Genomic DNA, 21,389 nt, shown 5'->3' with positions numbered 1-21,389 from the left:
GTCCATGGGGTCGCAGAGTCGGACACGACTGAGCGACTTCACTTTCTTTCCACTAATGATGTTAGTGCTTTTCTAGATGTGACAAGATGCAAGAAACTGGGTTCATAATTACTTCTTCCTGAAAATATCTAACTATCTGATGGCCTGTTCTACCAGTTTTTCCCAGGGCACAGAGGACCCCATTCCTGATCGCTGCCCTGAATTCCTTTCAAGGTGTGTGGAAGGTTGGCAACTGCAGGGGCCAGCAACTTCATTCTTGTTGAAACAGATGAGGAGCGACATTCTCTAGCTGGTAAATGAAATAACTGTAGAGACTTTGCCTCTCCCCATTTCAGGGAGAAGGTAAGAATGTCTGCACTGGTTGGAAAGATAGTTGCATTTTATTAGAACTGTTTCTGTTGTCAGCTGGGAGTATCAACTTGTAGAATGGGTGTGCACAGATGCTGAATAGCCACAAGGGTGGGCGGTGCCAGTTACTGGATAACTGTTGCTCCGTGGTCTGCAAACCACTTTCCAGCCTTACCAGCAGGCTTTATGGCGGGTCCTGCCAATAAGGGGCGCCAGGGGATGACTGAAAAGCTAAATGAGGAGGGAAAGAACTCTTCTTTCAGCATTGTTCCTGCCTTGGAAGACTGCTTGCTAAAATGTAAGACATTCAGTTAAATTTGATTTTTAGATAAACATGAAATATTTTTTAGCATGTGTTCAATGCGTTATTAGTATAAATATTCTAAAAACTGTTATTTGTCTGAAACTCAAATTTAGCTGATCATCTGCATTTTTGTTTTTGCTAGATCTGGCAGCTCCATTGCCTTGGTTTTTTTTCACTTACAGCAGCAGTTTGTTCCAGAAGCAGCAGCTAAATCCAGTTTGCACTTTGTCCATCACTTCTAGAACTAACCTCATAGTGCTCCCCACCTTATCTTCCCCATGTTACCCCAGCCTATGGGGGTGGTAGCAGATCCTTAGTATTTCTTCTTGGCTTTTCAATTCTTTAATGTATAATCCACAAGGCTTTATGTCAAGTTTTCTGTTAAACCACTGATTTGGATACTGACAGAGTCACAATAAAGTAACTGCAGCTGGCAATGCTAAGCATCTAGGATGATTAAAGAAAAGGAAATTCAAGTGGGATTGTTTATGGCTGGTTAAAATTATACAAATCAAAAAGAAATCGATGTTATCTCTGGCTGGTGAGGGAGGAGGGAAAAGAGTAAAGTCCCAGCCCACATTCCATTCTAAAGATCTACAGTCCTTTTTGGAAAACTATTTCCCAATATAAACTAGGGCATAAAATGTTTTTGCCCTTTGACCTCATGCTTCTACTTTTGGGAATCTATATATGAAAAAAATCCAAAAGGTATGTTGTAGGGTATAAATGACACTGTTGCTTATAACATAGAATGACTGGAAATAACAAACATCCAACAAAAGAGTGACGTTTAAGTAAATTAACTAATGTAGACCCTTAGTAGGATATTGCAGCTGTTAAAAACGTTCCTTATGATAGCAACATAGAAAACGCTATGAAGTTAGTAACCGACAGCACATATTGTTCAGAGTGCTTTATAAATCTTAACGCAAAGACATTTAATTGTATCCTAATCATCCCCGTTTAACAGATTGGGAAAGTGAGGTATGGAGCAGTTTGCTGAGTTGTCCAAGATCACATAACAGAGTGAACTCAGGGAATCAGGCTCTCGGGCTGGTGCTTTGAACCCCTAAACTATACTTCACTGAGTTAGTTGGAAGAATGTGTGTGCGTGCTCAGTCGTGTCCAGCTCTTTACGATCCTATGTAGAGTGCCAGGCTCCTCTGTCCATGGGATTGTCCAGGCGAGAATACTGGAGAGTGTTGCCATTTCCTACCCCAGGGACTTTAAATAAACACATCCACTTGCTGTGGAGATGCTGGGGATTGAATCCAGGTCCTCATACATGCAAAACATGTAACTAATTGGAAGGACGAGAACATTAAAATGGTCTACATAACCATGATTCTAATTGTATCAAAGTATACACACAGAATCTGGATGGTGCTGTAAAATACTAATGGTTGCAGGATGGGAATGGGAGTGTATTTTTCATTTTCTGTGTCCAGTTTTCCACTGGACAGGGAGCAAGTTTTCTGCTCATCTAATTCTATTTCAGGACAACCTTCTGCCTCCTGAAGAAAGGCAATGAAAGAATCCCAAAGAAAGGCAATGCCAAAGAATGTTCAAACTACCGCACAATTGCACTCATCTCACATGCTAGCAAAGTAATGCTCAAAATTCTCCAAGCCAGACTTCAACAGTATGTAAACTGTGAACTTCCAGATTTTCAAGCTGAATTTAGAAAAGGCAGAGGAACCAGAGATCAAATTGCCAACATCTGCTGGAACATCAAAAAAGCAAGAGAGGTCCAGAAAAACATCTACTTCTGCTTTATTGACTATGCTAAAGCCTTTGACTGTGTGGATTACAATAAACTGTGGAAAATTCTTCAAGAGATGGGAATACCAGACTACTTTACCTGACTCCTGAGAAATCTGTATGCAGGTCAAGAAGCAACAGTTAGAACCAGACATGGGACAAGAGACTGGTTCCAAATCGGGAAAGGAGTACGTCAAGGCTGTATACTGTCATCCTGCTTATTTAACTTATGCGCAGAGTATATCATGTGAAGTTCTGGGCTGGATGAAGCACAAGCTGGAATCAAGATTGCTGGGAGAAATATCAATAATTTCAGATATGCAGATGACACCACTCTTATGGCAGAAAGCAAAGAAGAACTAAAGAGCCCCTTGATGAAAGTGAAAGAGGAGAGTGAAAATGTTGACTTAAAACTCGACATTCAGAAAACAAAGATAATAGCATCTGGTCTCATCACTGCATGGCAAATAGATGGGGAAACAATGGAAACAGTGAGAGACTTTATTTGCTTGGGCTCCAAAATCACTGCAGATGGTGACTGCAGCCATGAAATGAAAAGACACTTGCCCCTTGGAAGAAAAGCTATGACCAACCTAGAGAGCATATTAAAAAGCAGAGACATTACTTTGCCAACGAAGGTTCATTTACTCAAAGCTATGTATTTTCCAGTAGTCATGTATGGATGTGAGAGTTGGACTATAAAGAAAGCTGAGTTCCAAAGAATTGATGCTTTTGAACTGTGGTGTTGGAGAAGACTCTTGAGAGTCCCTTGGACTGCAAGGAGATCCAACCAGTCAATCTTAAAGGAAATCAGTCCTGAATATTCATTGGAAGGACTGATGCTGAAGCTGAAACTCCAATTCTTTGGCCACCTGATGGGAAGAAATGACTCACTGGAAAAGACTGGGAAAGATCGAAGGCTGGGAAAGATGCTGGGAAAGATGGAAGGCAGGAGAAGGGGATGACAGAGGATGAGATGGTTGGATGGCATCACCGACGCAATTGACATGAGTTTGAAGTAAACTCTGGGAGTTGGTGATGGACAGGCAAGCCTGGCGTGCTGCACTTCATGGGGTCGCAAAGAGTCGGACACGACTAAGCGACAGAACTGAACTGAACTGAACTCTGCCTCCTGAAAGGAGATGTACAAAGCATATGACACCAGGTGGCGCCAACGATATTTCATCAGAGGCCCTCTCAAAGACCCTGCCTTCTTGATGGAGCTTTTCCTTCTTGGATGTCAAGTATCTTTGTGGTTAAACCTGTGGCTGAACAAGAGCTTACCTGCAGAAATTCAGTGCTGGATGGAGAGCATGACATCCACCAATGGTACGGATGAGGAAACCGAGGCCAGAGAAGGACAGTGGCTTCCCGGGTCAGTCACCAAGTTGGAAGTAAAGCAGGTAAACCTGGGGTGCTGTTTCTGCCCCTATCCTGGTCTATGCCGCTCAGATAGCCTTTCCTGACTCTGAGGTTGAAGGCAGCAGCAGTGGCCTCCTGGGGTTTCCCTGGGGGAGACCTGAGAAGCAGGTGCTAGTGGAGGTGGAGGGAAGCGAACTCAGGTCATGGATGTAATTGTTCAGCTGTGACTTTGGAAGTGGCGGAAGACACAAAAGCTCAGGAAATCTGATAGAAAAGAGTTCAAAATGTCCAAAGGATACAATGGCAGCCTCTCCTAATTGATTGCTCTCACCGTGACCTTGGCTCTGTGCTATGTATATGCTTGCCTGCATTTATTTGTTCATTTATTCTTTACAACAACTCTAGGAAACAGGTACTACTGAGCTCCCCTCCTTTTTCCCCCTCTCAGAAATGGAAAGGGAAGTTCAGGAAAATAAGAACAGCCAGGAGAGAAGTGAATTCTCTGACCACTAGGTCTATAAAACGTCAGCCTCCAGTCCATACACTTTGCTTTTCCTCCTGTTACATGGATGAATGATCCCTGCTCCCAGTTAAAGCCCCCTCCAGGTGTGGACTGGCCCCTACCATGTTTACCTACTCCAGGAATTTGTTTTGTGATTCTCTTCCCGCATGCCTCTGCCCCTCCCCCCTCACATCCTCAACTGCTCCCTTTCTAGTGGACCATTGCCATCAGCATACAAATACGTCATCAAGTTGCCATCCTTAAAAAGCCTCTTCTTGACCCTATGTCATTGCCACCTCATATTTTTGTAGTTGTTGCTGTTGTTTAGTCGCTGAGTCATGTCCAACTCTTTTGTGATCCCATGGACTATAGCCTGCCAGGCTCCTCTATTCATGGGATTTCTCAGGCAAGAATACTGGAATGAGTTACCATTTCCTTTTTCAGGGGATCTTCATGACTCAGAGAGTGAACCCATGTCTCCTGTGTTGGCAGGTGAGGGTCTTTACCACTGAGGCACCAGGAAGCCCACCCTGTCTCTTTTTTAGCCAAATTCCCTTTATAGCCAAGTTCCTTTATAGAGCTTAATATACTCATTGTTGGCTTTCCTGGTGGCTCAGATGGTAAAGAATCTGCCTACAATGCAGCAGACTTGTGTCTGATCCCTGGGTTGGGAAGATCCCTGGAGAAGGAAATGGCAACCCACTCCAGTATTCTTGCGTGGGAAATCCCATGGACAGAGGAGCCTGGCGAGCTACAGTGCATGGAGTTGCAAAGAGTCAGACATGACTCAGCGACCAACACTTTCATGCTCATGGTCTGCATTTCCTTTCTTCTTGATCTCCCTGAAACCCAGTCCCATCAAGAGACCCTCCTGTCTCGATGCCATCAGTACCTCCCCCTTGTCAAGTTCAGGGTCAGTCCTCAGCCCTCCTCCTCCTTGACTTTTCATTACCATTCGATACCAGTGTTTACTCTTTCCTATGGGAAACTCTGCATGTGGCTTCTGGAACCTCATGGTCACTGGCTCCCTTGCTGGCTACTTCTCATTCTCCTTTCTGGGATCTTCCTCCGAGGACATCCTCTGGAGAGGCCAGGGACCCTAATCACAGTTGAGAACTCAAGAGGGAAAACAGCAGTTCTCAAATCCTGTATTAGAAAGTTTGGCAAATATAGTCATCTCCATCATTAACTTTCATTTAAGTTTCATAAAGTTTCATTAAAGTTAATGAGGAGGAGGGTCTTGGGTTATGCATTAAGGATTTAAAAACAGAGAGGAAGGAAGCTGCTTAGCTTTCTGGAAGCAATCACCTAGAGAAGCCTGGGGGACCAGGGTTGTGTTAGAACATCGCTTATGCCCACACACGCCTGCAATTCGGGAGACCTGGGTTTGATCCCTAGGTGGGGAAGATCCCCTGGAGAAGGGAAAGGCTACCTACTCCAGTATTCTGGTCTGGAGGATTCCATGGACAGAGGAGCCTGGTAGGCTACAGTCCATGGGGTCACAAATAGTCGGACACGACTGAGTGACTTTCAGTAGGGGGAGGGGCAGCAGACCCCTGAGAGCTGGAAACAGCCCCCCGGGTGTCCTGGAAACAGGGCAGACCAGCTGGACAGACGTCAGAGCTAGGCCCTTCCACCCCTTTCCCTCCGTCCCCGCAACCTGAGTCTGGTTGCCCAATGTCACTCCTGGGCTCCTGGTGAAGGGCGGGGTCATCTAGGAGCCTGTGGGACAGGTTTGGCCCTGGGTGGGGTATCCTGGGGGGAAAGGGGCTGAGGTTTGAGTCTTAAGGACAAAGGGAAATTAGCCAAGAGCAGAAGAGAGTTCCAGGCAGAGGGACCAGAACATTCAGAATCGCAGAGTTGGCAGAAAACTCATGGAACTGAGGAAATCAGCAGGCTGCAGAAACATGGATGTGGACAGTGGAGAGAGGTGAGGTGGAACCCCGCCTCCCTTCTTGGCTTCCCCTGTCCAAGGCTCACACTGGTCCCTCTCCCCGTTCCCATCAAAGCCGCTCTGTTTTGGGTCTCAACCTTTCCTCCCTCCCTCACTTCTGTGTTGGGAGCCTACAGTTCACCAGGTGTTTCAGTATTTGGTACCAGAACCGTCTCCGGTTACATGCCTGCTCCTGCTTCTACATCACTACAGCCCTTACGATAACCTGGGTGCCATAAACAGAGGGAGTGGCGGTGGGAACATTTAACAGAGGATCGGCAGAGTGTCTGTCCAGCCAGAACCATGCTCACCTTAGCAAAGCATCCTGGCCTTTCTGGCAGTACCGGCTGAGTGCCTTTCATGGCTGTGAATACGATCATGTTCCTTTTACAGCTAAGGAAAAGAAGACTGTGAGGAGTTAAGCCACTCGGCCAGAGTCCTAAAGCAGAACAGTTGGGGATTTCGACCTAGGCTTGTCTTGGAAATACAGCTCAGGAGTAGAGCATCTGACAGCAGACCCAGGCTTGTCTGAATCCAGCATCTGACGGTTAAGCACTCTGGCTCACAGATGAAAACTTGAAAGCTTGAGGGCTGACGATGGCCTGACATACACTGCAGGTCCCCTGACCAGCCATCTGCTCTCAGGAACGTGGCAGGTCTAGAGGGCAGGGAAGGTCCAAAGAGGACTGGCAGGGCGGTGGGAAGTTCTGGAGCTGACAAGCCAGCCAGGCTTTCCTGGGTCCAGCCCACAGCATGCGGGCAGCCAGCCATGGAGCCAGGGGCCCGTGCTCACCAGGTCAGCAGCCTCCTGGAGCTGGCTTCTTGGGAAGGACACAGCTGGTCAGTCCCTGCGGCGTGACCATTCCCATCGCTGTTCCCCTTCTAGGTCTCCCTCCTCTGCTAAGAGTAGGGATGCTTCTCTGATCCCAGCTGAAACAACAAAAGTCACCTGAGCCGCTGCCTTTTCCAGAAATTCCTGAAGAGGCTGCCAGCGAATGAGTCAGCGCTGGGGCGGCCCTGCTCACTGAGAACCAGCCAGGGGTGGAGGAGGCCTTCCACCAGCCCGGGCGGGGAGCAGGCTGGAGGAGACACGCAGCCCTGGGGGGCCCTTGACCTGCCGTGCTGGGGCTCCAGACGCCACGCCGTGTGGCTGGCCATGTGGGTTGGTGACTCCCAGCAGCGTGGAGCAGCGGGCCGGCTGGGAGACGGCTCCAATCTTCCGCTCAGCACCAAGCTGGGCCCTGCCCTCCTGAAGGGTGGACCTGTGGCCTCTACTCATATCTTCTCTGACTCCACGGAGGACGTGAGGCTGGGCTGGTGTTCCTTTTGTTGACTTAAAAAATATTCATGACTTAAAAGTTGGGAGTTAGGTTTTATCTGGTGGGAAGTTTTAGGACTTCAAGCCTGGGAAGACAGCATCTCAACTAGCCCTGAGACAACTGCTCTGAGGAGCTGGCAGTGGGAGGTTAGAGGGGGAGAGGAGCCAGGTTACCTAGAAATTTGCAACAAAGGGCAGGTAATCTGAACGTCAAAAGTATTTTGGTGAATTCAAGAAAATCAGGTATCTCAGGTTAAGGAATTTGGCACTTTCCTATGTTTGGAAAGACCCAAGAGTCTGGGCTCCCTGAAGCCATTCCTGTCACAGGTATCTCAGCTGTGATGCCAGGATCCTGCATTTTCTCACATCCTGAGCTCCCTTGAGCTCACTGTAGGGGGTGGCTGCAGTCTGATGGCTCTTAGATCACAGGTATTCTTCTCCTTCCTCAGTGCCCTTGGCTGCTGCTGCTGATGCTAAGTCTCTTCAGCTGTGTCCGACTCTGTGTGACACCCACCAGGCTCCTCTGTCCCTGGGATTCTCCAGGCAAGAACACTAGAGTGGGTTGCCATTTCCTTCTCCAATGCATGCATGCATGCATGCTAAGTCACTTCAGTCGTGTCTGACTCTGTGCAACCCTATGGACAGCAGCCCACCAGGCTCCTCTGTCCACAGGATTCTCTAGGCAAGAATACTGGAGTGGGTTGCCGTTTCCTTCTCCCCCGAGTGCCCTGGGGGCTCACTAGTTCACACGGAGGACTGCTGCTGAATTCGCTGATGACTGTGACATCCTTGTTTACTGATACGGCAGGAAACACTCCACTTCTCGAATTCATTCCACTTCTCGATTTCACATGGGCAGCCTGGTCCCAGCCCAAGCCATTATGGGATTCCAGAAGACTCTGACCACGCATCCAGCTAGGGGCCTGTCCCCAGTGACCACAGGGGACACGGCTGTGGTGTCGGTTTACCACTGTGATTCCTCCCATCTTCCCTCCCCAACTCCCTGCTACTGCTGCTGCTGCTAAGTCGCTTCAGTCGTGTCCGACTCCGTGCGACCCCATAGATGGCAGCCCACCAGGCTCCCCTGTCCCCGGGATTCTCAAGGCCGGAACACTGGAGTGGGTTACCATTTTCTTCTCCAATGCATGAAAGTGAAAAGTGAAAGTGAAGTCGCTCAGTCGTGTCTGACTCTTAGCGACCCCATGGACTGCAGCCCACCAGGCTCCTCCGTCCATGGGATTCTCCAGGCAATAGTACTGGAGTGGGTTGCCATTGCCTTCTCCACCACTTTCTCCCAACCCTCTCCAATTCTGTGAGTGCAGGCATCCCTTTCCATTTTTGAATAGATGCTTTTGAACTGTGGTGTTGGAGAAGAACCTTGAGAGTCCCTTGGACTGCAAGGAGATCCAACCAGTCCATCCGGAATGAGATCAGTCCTGGGTTTTCATTGGAAGGACTGATGTTGAAGCTGAAACTACAATACTTTGGCCACCTCATGCGAATAGCTGATTCATTGGAAAAGACCCTGATGCTGGGAAAGATTGAAGGAGGGAGAAGAAGGGGATGACAGAGGATGAGATGGTTGGATGGCATCACAGACTCGATAGATACAAGTTTGAATAAACTCCAGGAGCTGGTGATGGACAGGGAGGCCTGGCATGCTGTAGTCCATGGGGTTCAAAGGAGTTGGACATGACTGAGTGACTGAACTGAACTGATGTAGTTACAGGTTTCTTTTTACTTTTTATTTGCAAGGAAAGGGAAGCAGTTCTTCTATGTTGCCCCATTAGCCCCGCGACCCCTCACTAGTCTTCCAACTGCTCGTTCAACAGTGACAGTGCATAGCACAAGCTTCAGGTCCTGGCCCATCACTCACCAGCTGGTGACTGAATGAGCCCGTCCCTCTCCCCAGGCCCGCTGCCGGGGTGTGGGGACTGTGAGCCTCAAAGAGAGAGGATGGGAAAGGTGAGAAGAACAGTGACACCCACACTGATGTGGGGTTTGGAATATAAACCTTGGCAAAGAGGCTTTCCAGCTCACCCACGGTGAGCACAGGCAGCCTGACTGCTCGGAGAGACAGCGGAGAATTCCGGGTGAGAAACAGGTTCTACCTACCGGATGGGCTTCCCACGTGGCGCTAGTGTTAAAGAACCCACCTGCCAGTGCAGGAGACGGGGGTTCCATACTTGGGTCGGGAAGATCCCCTGGAGGAGTCCACGGCAACCCACTCCATTATATTTGCCTAGAGAATCCCATGGACAGAGGAGCCTGGTGGGCTGCAGTCCACGGGGTCACAAAGAGTCAGACACAACTGAAGCGACTTAGCACGCATGCACGCACCTACTGACCAGCACAGGGAACTCTACTCGATGCTCTATGGTGACCTAGGGAAGGAAATCCAAAAAAGAGGGACTATATTGGCTCAGGTGGTAAAGAATCTGCCTGTAATGCAAGAGACTAGGGTTGGATCCCTGGATCAGGAAGATGCCCTGGAGAAGAGAATGGCTGCCCACTCCAGTATTCTGGCCTGGAGGATTCCACGGATAGAGAAGCCTGGAGGACTACAGCCCACGGGGTCGAAAACAGTCAGACACGACTCAGCGACTTGACACTTTCGCTTTCATAGCTGATTCACATTGCTGTACGGTAGAAACTATCACAACACTCTAAAGCAACTATACCCCAATAAAAATTTTTTTTAAAAAAGGAAGAAGCTGGTTCTAGAAATGGCAACCCACTGCAGTATTCGTGCCTGGAAAATTGCGTGGACGGAGGAGTCTGGCGGGCCGCAGTGCGTGGGGTCGCAAAGCGCTGGACACGACTGAGCGACCGAGCACACAGCACCGCCCCGGCTCCGTGTCAGGTTGAGGGAACTGGGGCAGCACGCTCACCTGGGACGTGGACAACCGTGTCCGCTCGCCCTGCAGACGGAGGGCGGGTGAGCCTAGGAAGCTGTGAGGCCGTGTGGATGGAAAACACTCGTCGAGCCCACAGTTCTGTGTCTGTGTGTGTGTGTGCACACCTGGAGCCTGCTCCACCAGCTGTGCTTGGCCACGACGGCTTGTTTTCCACTTCTGCCCTCCGGCCCGGGCAGCCGCGGGCCCAGGTGGATGATGGCTGTCCTGCTGCCGGCTCACGGGCGAGGGTGACCTGGGAGCCGGTCAGGGCCTGGCAGGCAGGTGCCTCCTCCCGGGCTGCAGGCACACCCTGCCCGCCGGGCCAGCAGCGAGGGGACCGCTGTTCCTGGACTGCGCTGTGGTCTGCACAGCGCCCCGCTTGTCCAGGGCGGGCCGGGCTGGCACTGCCAACGCCTGTCCCCGGCCCGGGGGATGGGGTGGGGGCAGGCTGGGGGTGCGGTCACCATGCCCCAGCATTCCCTTTCTGGGGCTCCCCTCTCTGGACACCTACTCTTCCGGCATTGTGTGTGTGTGTGTGTGTATACACACACATTTTTGGGGTTGTTTGCTCGTTGGGTCTTCGTTATTATGCACAGGCTCTCTCTGGTTTTGGAGAGCAAGGGCTGCACTTGAGCCGCAATGTCTGGCTTCTCTTATTGTGCAGCATGGCTCTAGGGTCGGGCAGTTGCCCCATGTGGGCTCCGAAGTTTCAGCTTGCGGATTCCAGAGCACAGGCTCAATAGTTGTGGCGCACAGGTTCAGTTGGGCATATGGGATGCTCCTGAATCAGGGATTGGACTGGTGTCCCTCGCATTTTGAAGTGGATTTTTAACCACTGGACCAGCAGTGAAGCACCCGTGACCACCATAATTTCATCTGAACCAACTGTGCTAATCTGCCTCTTAAAAATGTATGAAAGTGAAAAAGTGAAAGTGTTAGTTGCTCAGTCGTGTCTGTTTCTTTGTGACCCCAAGGACTGTAGCGTGCCAGGCTCCTCTGTCCATGGGATTCTCCAGGTAAGAATACTGGAGTGGGTTGCCACTCCCTTCTCCAGAGGATCTTCCCAATCCAGAGATTGAACCTGGATCTCCTACATTGCAGGCAGATTCTTTACCATCTGAACCACCAGGGAAGCCCCCTCAAAATACAGAACACCTCACGAATTTGCATGTCATTCTTGACCAATGCAAAAAAAGATCATATATCATATTTCTTTAGCCCTCAATGTGGACCACAGGGAAGAAAGAGGCATTTGGTTTTGTGATGAGTACAAAATCTGGGTGGGTGATTATGAACTTGGAGTTCATAATCCTGGGTTCAAATGCCTGGGTTCAAATTTCAACTCTACACTTACTGGCTATGAACATTAGTTATTCTGTCTGTGCTTCTGTTATTTCATTTACAAGACAGGATTGGTAATATGTGGTAGGATTAACGTGTAAAGTGCTTAGAACCATGCTTGATGTATAATGAGTATTTGGCTCTAATCCTTAGCTATTTCTGACTAGGCTTGAATCCACTTAGGTTTCTCTATCTCGCTCGAAGAAAAGTTGGGACCTCTTTGGGCCCCATCTGCAAGATGCTGGCCCATCTTTAAGTCCCAGGGGCCAATAGCTGTCCCCCACCAACTTGTTCATATTATCTGACATTTGAAAAGTTCCTCGGTTTGAGAAGATCTTGCTTGCCAAACTTCATTTGCTAAATAATAACCTACAAGTCATCAAGGTTTCCATCAGGCTTCATGAAATACTAGGAACAGCTGGCCATGCTCCTGACTGAGAAATCCTGGATGAGGTGAGAAAAGCCCAGAGGGACCACCCCTCCCACATCAGCCACATGCTGGTGTTGCCACAGCAAGAAGCAAGTGCCTTCAGATACTTCTAGCTCACTGAACAGGGAACCAAGGCGACTCTGAATGAGAAGATGCTCTTGGAGTGTTCCAGGGCTATCACCGTGAAAGGCGCTCATTCCAGCCAAGTTACATTGTTGTTGTTTAGTCACTAGGTCATGTCCGACTCTTTTGTGACCCCATGGACTGTAGTCCACCAGGCTCCTCTGTCCATGGGATTTCCCAGATAAGAATACTGGAGTGGGTTGCTATTTCCTCCTCCAGGGGATCTTCCTGACCCAGGGATCGAACTTATGTCTCCTGCTTGGCAGGCAGATTCTTTACCACTGAGTCACAGGGGAAGCCGCCAGCCAAATTAAGGGAAAGCCTTATCCTGCTTCCCTGACAGTGATACACCATGTGCTCAGAAATTCCAAGAGTGAGTTGTGGCTGGGCAAGGCCATTTTTATGGTGGTTGATGCTTGGGTCTGATGAGTCCTAAATCCTAGCATTGTTGAAAATATCTTTCATGTCCCTAACCAACTAATTCTTATTTTCCTCTGAAACAGTAATGTTGTCCATTTTACAGACGAGGAAACTGAGGCTTAGCAAAGTTACAGAATGTGCTGAAGGTCACAGAGCTAAGAATTAGCCAAGTGGGAGTCGAATCTAGATTTATTGCTCTGTCTTAAACAGCTGCTGGCAGTAAACCGGCTCTCGGGTGCCCCCCCACCCCCCCCACCCCGGCACCCAGGTGAGCCTTGTGAGGCCTCAGTCCCGAGCGGCTCTGTCAGGCTGGGTGGAAACCTACCTTGGATGTCATCGTTGAACATGCAGTACTTGTTGCGGTATTTGTTGAGAAGGCGGAAGGCGTTGGCATTGGCAAAGTCCTCAAACTGGATGAGGCAATTTATTCCAAACCTGTGGGGAGGGAGAGGTGCAGGCCAGGGGGTGAGGGCACGGCTCACTCTCGGGGTGTGTGCCACGTGGCGGGCTCCTGGACTTCTGGCTCTGCCCGCCCCACGATGGAGGAGGGTGGGGAAGGCAGAGGGCAGGGGTATGGGAGCTGGAGGCCAGCCAAGCCCAAATCATTGTCTCTAACGTGGGCTGGTGGGCCTCGATGGTGGCTCAGTGGTAAAGGATCTGCCTGCCAACGCAGGAGACGCGGGTTTGATTCCTGGGTTGGGAAGATCCCCTGGAGAAGGGCATGGCTACCCACTCCTGTATTCTTGCCTGGAGAATCCCATGGCAGAGGAGCCTGGTAGGCTACAGTCCACAGGTTCGCAAAGAGTCAGATAGTACTGAACGACTAAGCACGCTGCCTTATTTGAAATCTACACTAGAATTGCCTCCTAGATCCCAAGGTCAGGAAGAAGGTCGTGTTTCCTAACAAATGACTGGCCTGGTGACCGGTGCTTCCTGTTAGCACTGTGTCAGGAAGCCAAGAGCTGTCTCCTGCCCTTCACGGCAGGCTCCCTCAGCCGAGGCTCCTGCACGCGCCTTCTCCGGGCTCCGTTCTGGCTCTTGGATCCTGCCTTTTTTGGGGTTGTGTTGTGTCTCTCCTTGGAGTCTTTCTGGAAGCAAGTGTGATGTGAATTATTAAAAATGACTTAATCCATGAGCCAAAAGAGATGCCATCTCATGGGTCAATTTGTGACTGACAGCATCTGCAGTCACATTTATTGAGAAAAAAATGCCCTGATTGATCAGTATTGGGGTGTCTGGACTCGAGGGCAGGAGAAGTGCCTGCTATTCCCAGTTGTGTGAACTGGAGGCCTGGGATCAGCTTGGGACCAGCTGTGGAAAGAGAGACGTCTGCTCTTGTGGCTGGGGACACGTGGTGGGTGTCCTGTGCTGGTGAGGCATGTGTCTGATGAGCCTGGGGGCTGTGTGGGGGGTGGAACACCAAAGTGGCCCAGAATACACTGTTTCCAACCTCAGAATTCTATGCATGGTTTATCCTTTTTTTTTCCCCAGAAAATTTACCCACTTTATTAACACATTGTGATTGCTCTACATTTTATCATGTGTACTCAATCGCTTTAGTCATGTCCAACTCTTTGTGACTCCATGGACTGTAGCCTGTCAGGCTCCTCTGTCCATGGGATTCTCCAGGCAAGAATACTGGAGTGGGTTGACATGTTCTCCTCCAGAGGATTGTCCGACCCAGGGATTGAACTCAGGTCTCTTGCTACATTGGTGGGCAAGTTCTCCAGCACTACCACCACCTGGGAAGCCCACATTGTACCATCTTACGTAGAAAACGCTGAAAATACAAGCTACTTTGTAAAACCAAAGGCAAACATGGAATCCAAAGATAAGCTGTTTCACACAATAGACCCTTATCCTGTAGCTAGTATTAAATCTTAAATACCTACTTCAGGAACCACCAACTGCCAGAATACAGAAAGGCCACCCCAAACACAGCAATCTAAACAAGATGAAAAGGCGGAGAAATACTCAGTAGGTAAAGGAACATGATAAATGCCCACCAAACCAAACCAAAGAGGAGGAGATAGGGAATCTACCTGAAACAGAATTCAGAATAATGATAGTAAAAATGATCCAAAATCTTGAAAACAAAATGGAGTTACAGATAAATAGCCTGGAGACAAGCATTGAGAAGATGCAAGAAATGTTTAACAAGGACCTAGAAGAAATAAAAAAGAGTCAATCAATAATTAAATACCCACTTCTATTGGTAAAATGATTACTCTACATACTCCTTAATTACATGTGCATTACAAACACGGCTCAGTAATTTTCAGAAACTGTTTCTGAAGAGGCTTGTTCTGAAAGGAGGTGCACAACCAGAAAAGGGAGAAAGCAAAAATAAGAACAGTAGAAATGCGTGCAACGCGTGCTCCTACCGCGGTCCTTCCAGAGGCTTAGTGAGTTAGGGCTGTCGCTGGGGGATCTGGAGACAGGTTCACGTTACGGAGCCCAAACGGAGAGGTGCTCACTTGCCACCGTCCATCAGGAGGGTCGGAGGCTGGTGGGCCTCACCTGGCGTGGCCACTGCAACTGAGTGGTCTTACACCTGTCACTTCACTTATGTGTTATGCCTCAGGTTTCTGTCTGTCGACAGGCACCATAATATCTATCCGGCCAACTCTGGTGGGCTGTTGTGAGGGTTCAAAGCTGGGGTGACTTTTTTATTCGCTCATTTTTGGCTGTGGTGGGTCTTTGCTGCCGTTTTGGCTGGGCTGGGTCTAGCTGCGGTGGGCGGGGGATTCTCTAGGTGTGGTGTTCGGGCTTCACACCGTGGGGGCCTCTCCTGGTGCAGAGCTCGGGGTCTGCGGCCCAGGCCCAGCGGCTGTGGTGAGCAGGCTCGGTTTCCGCGCAGCCCGTGGGATCTTCCCGGACCAGGGATCACGCCCACGTCTCCTGCACTGGGAGGCAGATTCTCTAACCACTGAGTCACCAGGGGAGCCCTCGGGGTGATTTTCGCTTTTTTAGTTTATTAAACATTTTTTGATCTTTGGCCACACTTACGCGACATGCAGGATCTTGGTTTCCTGAGCGGGAATTGAAGTCCCTGTAGGCGATTTTTACATTGTAAGGTGCTAAACGTGTGTCGCCCTGACCACAATTCTTATTCCCCGTCACAGAGCAAGTGTTGGTGGGGGCAGGGGTGGGGAGCTCACCGTGTCTCCTGACTCACCATCCCTCTTCTCCTTGTACAATGAATATAAATAGTTAAAAAAAAAAAAGCCCTTCGCGGCATAATTATAATGCTATGCTCGCCAAACGAAAATTTACTGTGAATTTTTGCTCAGGGTGTGAATTTCAAGTATTTGGATGGGAACTGGGGAACAGAATGTCTTTGGTGGCTGGTGACATTTTGATATATAGCGTCCTCACAAGACTCCCAGTGTTGCTCCCCCACTAGCCTGGAGCTAAAATGCCGAAAAGGTCAGACGACAAGACACTGTGATACACATTCTCTTTTCTCTCCCATCTCTCTTTCACACACACAAACACAATCTGACCTTTAAGCAACCCCCCTCTTAGGTTAGAAAAATAAGGCAAGGATTAGAAATAAATGCCTGGGTTCAGTACATTATTCCTCTTTCATGTCAAATTAAGTTTCACATAGAAGAAACTTCCCAGGCAGCAATCTGATGAGATATAGGGTAAAATCTCATTCATTCAGGTCACTTTAATCTAACTTGGAATTGGGCAAAAGGCTATGTGAATTGCTCATCGAGTAAACTAGTTTCAGAGTTCCTGGACCTCCTTGGATTTAAGGGCCTCCAGGGACCCTGTCCTCCGTGGATACCATCCTCATGGCCACTCCCTGGACCTTTCGTCACCAGGAGCAACTTTCACACTGCCTGGATCAGCCTCTGACCACAGCCTTCTTTCACCTCCCTCACTGCCACTCTGCCTGTTCTTCATCTCCAGGGAGACCTGGGGGCCTGTTACCATTTTCCCTAGTCCTGCAGTAGTTGTGGTACGTTGGCTGAGTCACTCCGTGGTATGGGGGATCTCAGTTGCCTGACCTAGGATCGAACCTGCGTCCCCCGCATTGCAAGGCGGATTCTTAACCACTGAAAGGCCAGGGGAGTCCCCGCCAGCTTGTTAAACTGATTACAGGCCAATTAAGAGCAAAAACACAATTTCAAAGTGAAGATTTAAAAAGCTTAAGTGGCAAAAGCACTTCTCTCAGTTCCTCCATGTAGATCCAAATACAGGTAATGGACCATCATACCAATTTCAATGTTAATGATAATATTCATGAAAATACTTCTACCAACATCAGCGGTAGCAAAAACAGCTAATGGTTACAGATGGAGCTGGGCATCTGGTTGAGTTCTTTACCAGTATTATCTCAACTAATCTTCCCACGACCACATGTAGTAGGTATCCTTTCAGAGAAGGAATTCTGAGCTATAGGATGGTCAGTTACTTGCCCTGGGGCTATTTATTCTCCTACAATTGGAAAGTGGTGGAGCTGCAATCTGAATCCGGCTCTATCTGATTCCAGAACAGTTTAGTTTTCACAGCAATATGATTTTTGTAAAAGATAAAGTAGATGTTAAATTTATTTTGACACCAAACTGGGGAACAGGAAAATCGTGTTCTCTTTCTGACATAAACTCTGAGTTTTGGGTGAGTCCATTTCTCTTTGGTTCTCAGTTTCTGCTCTGAGAGCCTTGGGGAAAGAACCAGGAGCTACTTGACAGTGGGTTGGAATAGATACACCAGGAGCTTCACTCAATAGGTGGTTAAGTCCAAAGTCGGGCGATCTGACCATTCCTGCTCAGAGTCACATGTGACAGAACACCATTGTTCCTGAGTCTTTTTTGAGCTGAGTCACAGCAGACCAGCCGCGTGAGCAGGACCCAGGCAGCCACCGTCCAGGTTGTGCGGCTGGGGCTGCAGCAGCCCCTCCACGGGCCCCCGCTCAGACCCCCTGCTCAGGGCCCCGGGCAGTTCCCTGATTTTGGTGCCGGCGTGTCACTGGCCTTCCACCCTGCCAGAAGCTGGCCCTCACCGGGGAGGCGGTGGTGTGTCTGTCCCCTTCTGCGCTTGTGAACTCTTCACCCTGAAGCCCTGGCAGGGACTGAGGAACGTCTGATGCTTCTCAGGGGAGAATTCCTGCGATGGAGAGACAGGCGCGTCCCCAAGCCACACACAGAGCTGCCCAGACTCCTCCACCCTGGGGACTTCACTGGGAAATGGCCTTGGCGCTGCCAGGGAACGCACGCTAAGGTCGGGGCTCATTTAAAGACACAAGGCTGATGGGTGGATGTTACAAGCATTCTTCCCTCCAGCCCTCCAGCAAGAGGAAGGCTAAAAATGGCAGCTTGCCCCTGGGAACCCTAGGGAGCTGAATGCAACAGTGAGAGGGGACCCCGCCAGGGCCCGCCGAGCTGGGGCCACCACCTGGGCTGCGGGCTCAGGAGATTCTCAGGCGGCTGCTCCCCCCTCCCCCCAGCCGACCAAAGTGGGCTGGAGGGACGTGGTGAGGGCCAAACATTCCAGGGGCTGCAGACCCAGTTTCTTTGCTCCGTAGGTCAGGACCTGCCATTCTTTCAAACACCTGGGTCTGACCTCTTTCGGGCCTGAACAAACACAGAGGACCTGGGAAGAGCAGGTGGATTTGCTCAGCCTGCCCCCAAACAGAATGACTAAAACCTACCCCTCACATTTCCAAGGGAGCCCATTCCATGCCCCTAACAAAACACACACACACACACACACACACACACACACACACACACACACGACTCCCCAGTGGAGTGCACTCGGAGGACATCAGTTACTCACCGGGGAAAGCTATTTCTCTGTTTATTTATTAATTCCTTCCAGGAATTAGAGCTGGCAGAATCACGAAAGTGCTAGATCTTGGTTTCTATTTTACACAATCCATTAAATTCTAGTCCCTTGAGATGCTCTCAGAAAGAGGTTACATGGCTCAATCCATCTGGGAAACTCTGAATGCTCATATAACATGTACAATGTATTATATTAAAGGCGCAGAAAAGCCCTGCATTAGGAAACCTGTTTAACTCAGCATTTTCTAAACATATTTGACTAGAGACCTTACCTTTCTGTGTCACACCCTCTCCATTTGCGATAGAGGACAGCTTGACGGACATAGCTCTCTGCAGAAAGAACTCTGTACCGGGGTTGGGGTGTGTGTGTGTGGAGGGGGGGTGAGTGGATTCAAGGCAACGCCATCTCTCCCTGGGATTCCTGCAGTTGTTACTTCTGGCCAGGGTCCTATAATAATGGATCTCACCTCCAGCCTTATTCCCTTCCTGCCAATCCATCTACTCTATCTTTCTAAACACAAATCCTTGCACACCATTTCTGTTCCGAAAATCCTTACAGGTCTCCCACTGCCTTTGTGTTCAAACTTCTGAGACGGCATTCACTTGGTAACAACCTTAATGATCACCCCTGCTCATGTCTTCCAGCACCACGGGCATATTTTGTTGCTTCCCAACTACTGTGGGCCCTTGCACTGTTTCATGTCTTTGCTTAGATGCCCAGGAGACCTCCTTTTATCCTGGCTAACTCCTACTTAAACGGTGAGGCCCTTATGAAAGGTCATGTCTTCGAGGAAGCCTTCCCTGATCCAGCAATTTCCTTACCTGGGGCGGCAGTAACTCTTCTGGGTCTGGCCTGCCTTGCTACACTGGCACATCTGTTAGCATACATCACATTGCATCACAATTATTTACGGGGATTTCTATTTTAATTATTAAAGGAATGTATTGGGCAGAGGGTCCTCCTTGTGCTAGGAACTCTCCCGGGTATGATATACTCAGTTCAGCAGACATTTCTAAGGGGCCTGCTGTGAACCATAGACACGACTGTCCTCCCTGCTAGATTACCAAGGCAAGTTCAAGAATTTCAAGTCTGATGGGGACACAAGGAAGTGAAAAAAGCAGTGGCGACATCCTTTGACAAGGGCAATAATGAAGGTATGTGCTGGGGACGTGGGAAACCTCAAAGCGAGCAGACAGCTGGGCTGGGGGAGGCAGTGAGGGCTTCGGAGCGCAGGAGAGCTGGAGGTGCGCCCCGGGGCAGGCAGAGGTTCCCCGGCAGACGGTGCAGGTGGGGCGGAGCGGGGCGGGCGAAGGGGCCTCAGGCAGAGGGAACAGCACGTGTGTGCAGTGGTGGGGGGCTTCCTGGAGCTGAAGGAACGTAGCCAGTAACCAGCTCTGGAGCTCAGGAGCAGTGAGGTCGGGAGGCGTGGGTGGGGGCGAGGCTGGGCGGGCTCTAGGGGCCGCCCTTCACACGCCTGTGTAAAGAGCCTGGCCAGTCTGGGGGCAGTGGGGGCCCACCGAGGGGCTGCAGGCAGGGGAAAGTGGCCGCTGTCTTAGGCCACTGGAGCGGGGGATGGATGGACAGCTATGCGGCTCAGGTCACCGGGCTGGCGAGGGTCTCGGGCAGAGCGTGTGCGCGGAGCGGGGAGCAAGGCCGAGGCACAGCTGCAGCCAGGGCGCGGCGAGCGGCGGGGGGGGAGCCCCCCGCGGGAGGGTGAGCGGGGGCCGGCAAGGCGGAAGGGGCCCGCAGAGCAGCTGCCCGAGGAGCCTCTGCTGAAACAGCGGCCGGGAAGTGTGGGTGCGTGGGGGTGAAGCTCGGGTGACTCGGTCACTTTGCCAGAGCACGTTCAGCGGAGGGGTGGCCGGGGAGCCATTCTGCACGGGGCTAAGGAAGAGGCCCGGCTACAGACAACGGCAGGGAGACGGCCGGTGGCGGGTGTGGGACGCAGGGACGGCCCGGCTTCGATGGGAGGTCTGCGTACGGGACGGAGGGGCCTGCAAGGAGGGCAGACGCGAGGGGCAGTGACGGGCGTCGAGGGCCTGGGGAGACGGGAGGAGGCAGGAGCCGGAGTCCGGCGGAAGAGGGAAGAGGACACGGTTCCTCCTTCCGGGAGCTCCCAGCCTCGCGGAGGGACAGAGACGAGGCTCTCACCCCGAAGCTCCATCACAGAGCCGCAGAGGGACTGACGCACCCTGCAGGCTGTGGTGGGAAGGGAGTCGGCAGGAAGACAGCGACACGAGTCTGCAGGTGAAGGAACGGGAAACCACAGATTGGAGAAAGGGGGGCTATGGCGTCGGAAAAAGAAATCCCAGTGGCATGGCGCATGAGTGATTCCCTTCAAAGACACGAAGGACCATTGTGTGGACGGGGAATGAAGGTAGACTTATCCTCTGTGGCCTTAAGGGAAAAAGCGGAGCCGACAGGGGGAGGTCAGGAGGCCAGAGATTGCAGTGCCTTATAAGGCAGAGAGCTCAAACGCAGGCCGGAAGGAGGCTGTCCCTGGAAGCGATTCCAGTCTCCTCGGAGCTCCGCTTGGCGCGAGGCTGTGAAAGCGGCTCCAGCCGCGATGGGGGTGCGGGGCGGCGGTGGGGGGGGCGCGGTGTGCAGGCCCTTCCTTCCCAGGTCCCACCCCGGACGGTCCCCTGGCATGCCCGGCTCTGGCAGCCAGACTGGCGGGCTCCTGCTAGCCTGGTGGGGGAAAACTCCCACCGTGTAACAGGGCAGTTACAGGAAGCAGCAACTTCTTAGCAAAGGTGCCAGAATAATGTGTCCATTCCGTGGTCACTGATCTGACGGCAGTCCCAGGCCAGACAGAAAAACCCCTCCAGGAACAGTATGGACTTCCTCCTCA

The 21,389-nt window shown here is 50.7% G+C and overlaps 1 protein-coding gene across 5 annotated transcripts in view; it reads right to left on the bottom strand.

Moving 5' to 3' along the window:
- Nucleotides 1-21,389, bottom strand: part of ME3 (malic enzyme 3) — a 240,920-nt gene that overhangs the window by 32,270 nt on the left and 187,261 nt on the right. For all 5 annotated transcript variants that reach the window (XM_065936392.1, XM_065936390.1, XM_065936391.1 and 2 more), the window contains exon 8: nucleotides 13,065-13,174. In XM_065936392.1, the coding sequence (XP_065792464.1) occupies nucleotides 13,065-13,174 (110 nt within the window). The remainder of the gene's footprint in view (nucleotides 1-13,064; nucleotides 13,175-21,389) is intronic.

This window comes from Muntiacus reevesi, chromosome 5, assembly GCF_963930625.1.
Source record: "Muntiacus reevesi chromosome 5, mMunRee1.1, whole genome shotgun sequence".
In the NCBI taxonomy this organism is placed as follows: domain Eukaryota; kingdom Metazoa; phylum Chordata; class Mammalia; order Artiodactyla; family Cervidae; genus Muntiacus; species Muntiacus reevesi.
This window is presented reverse-complemented; position numbering and strand designations above follow the sequence as displayed.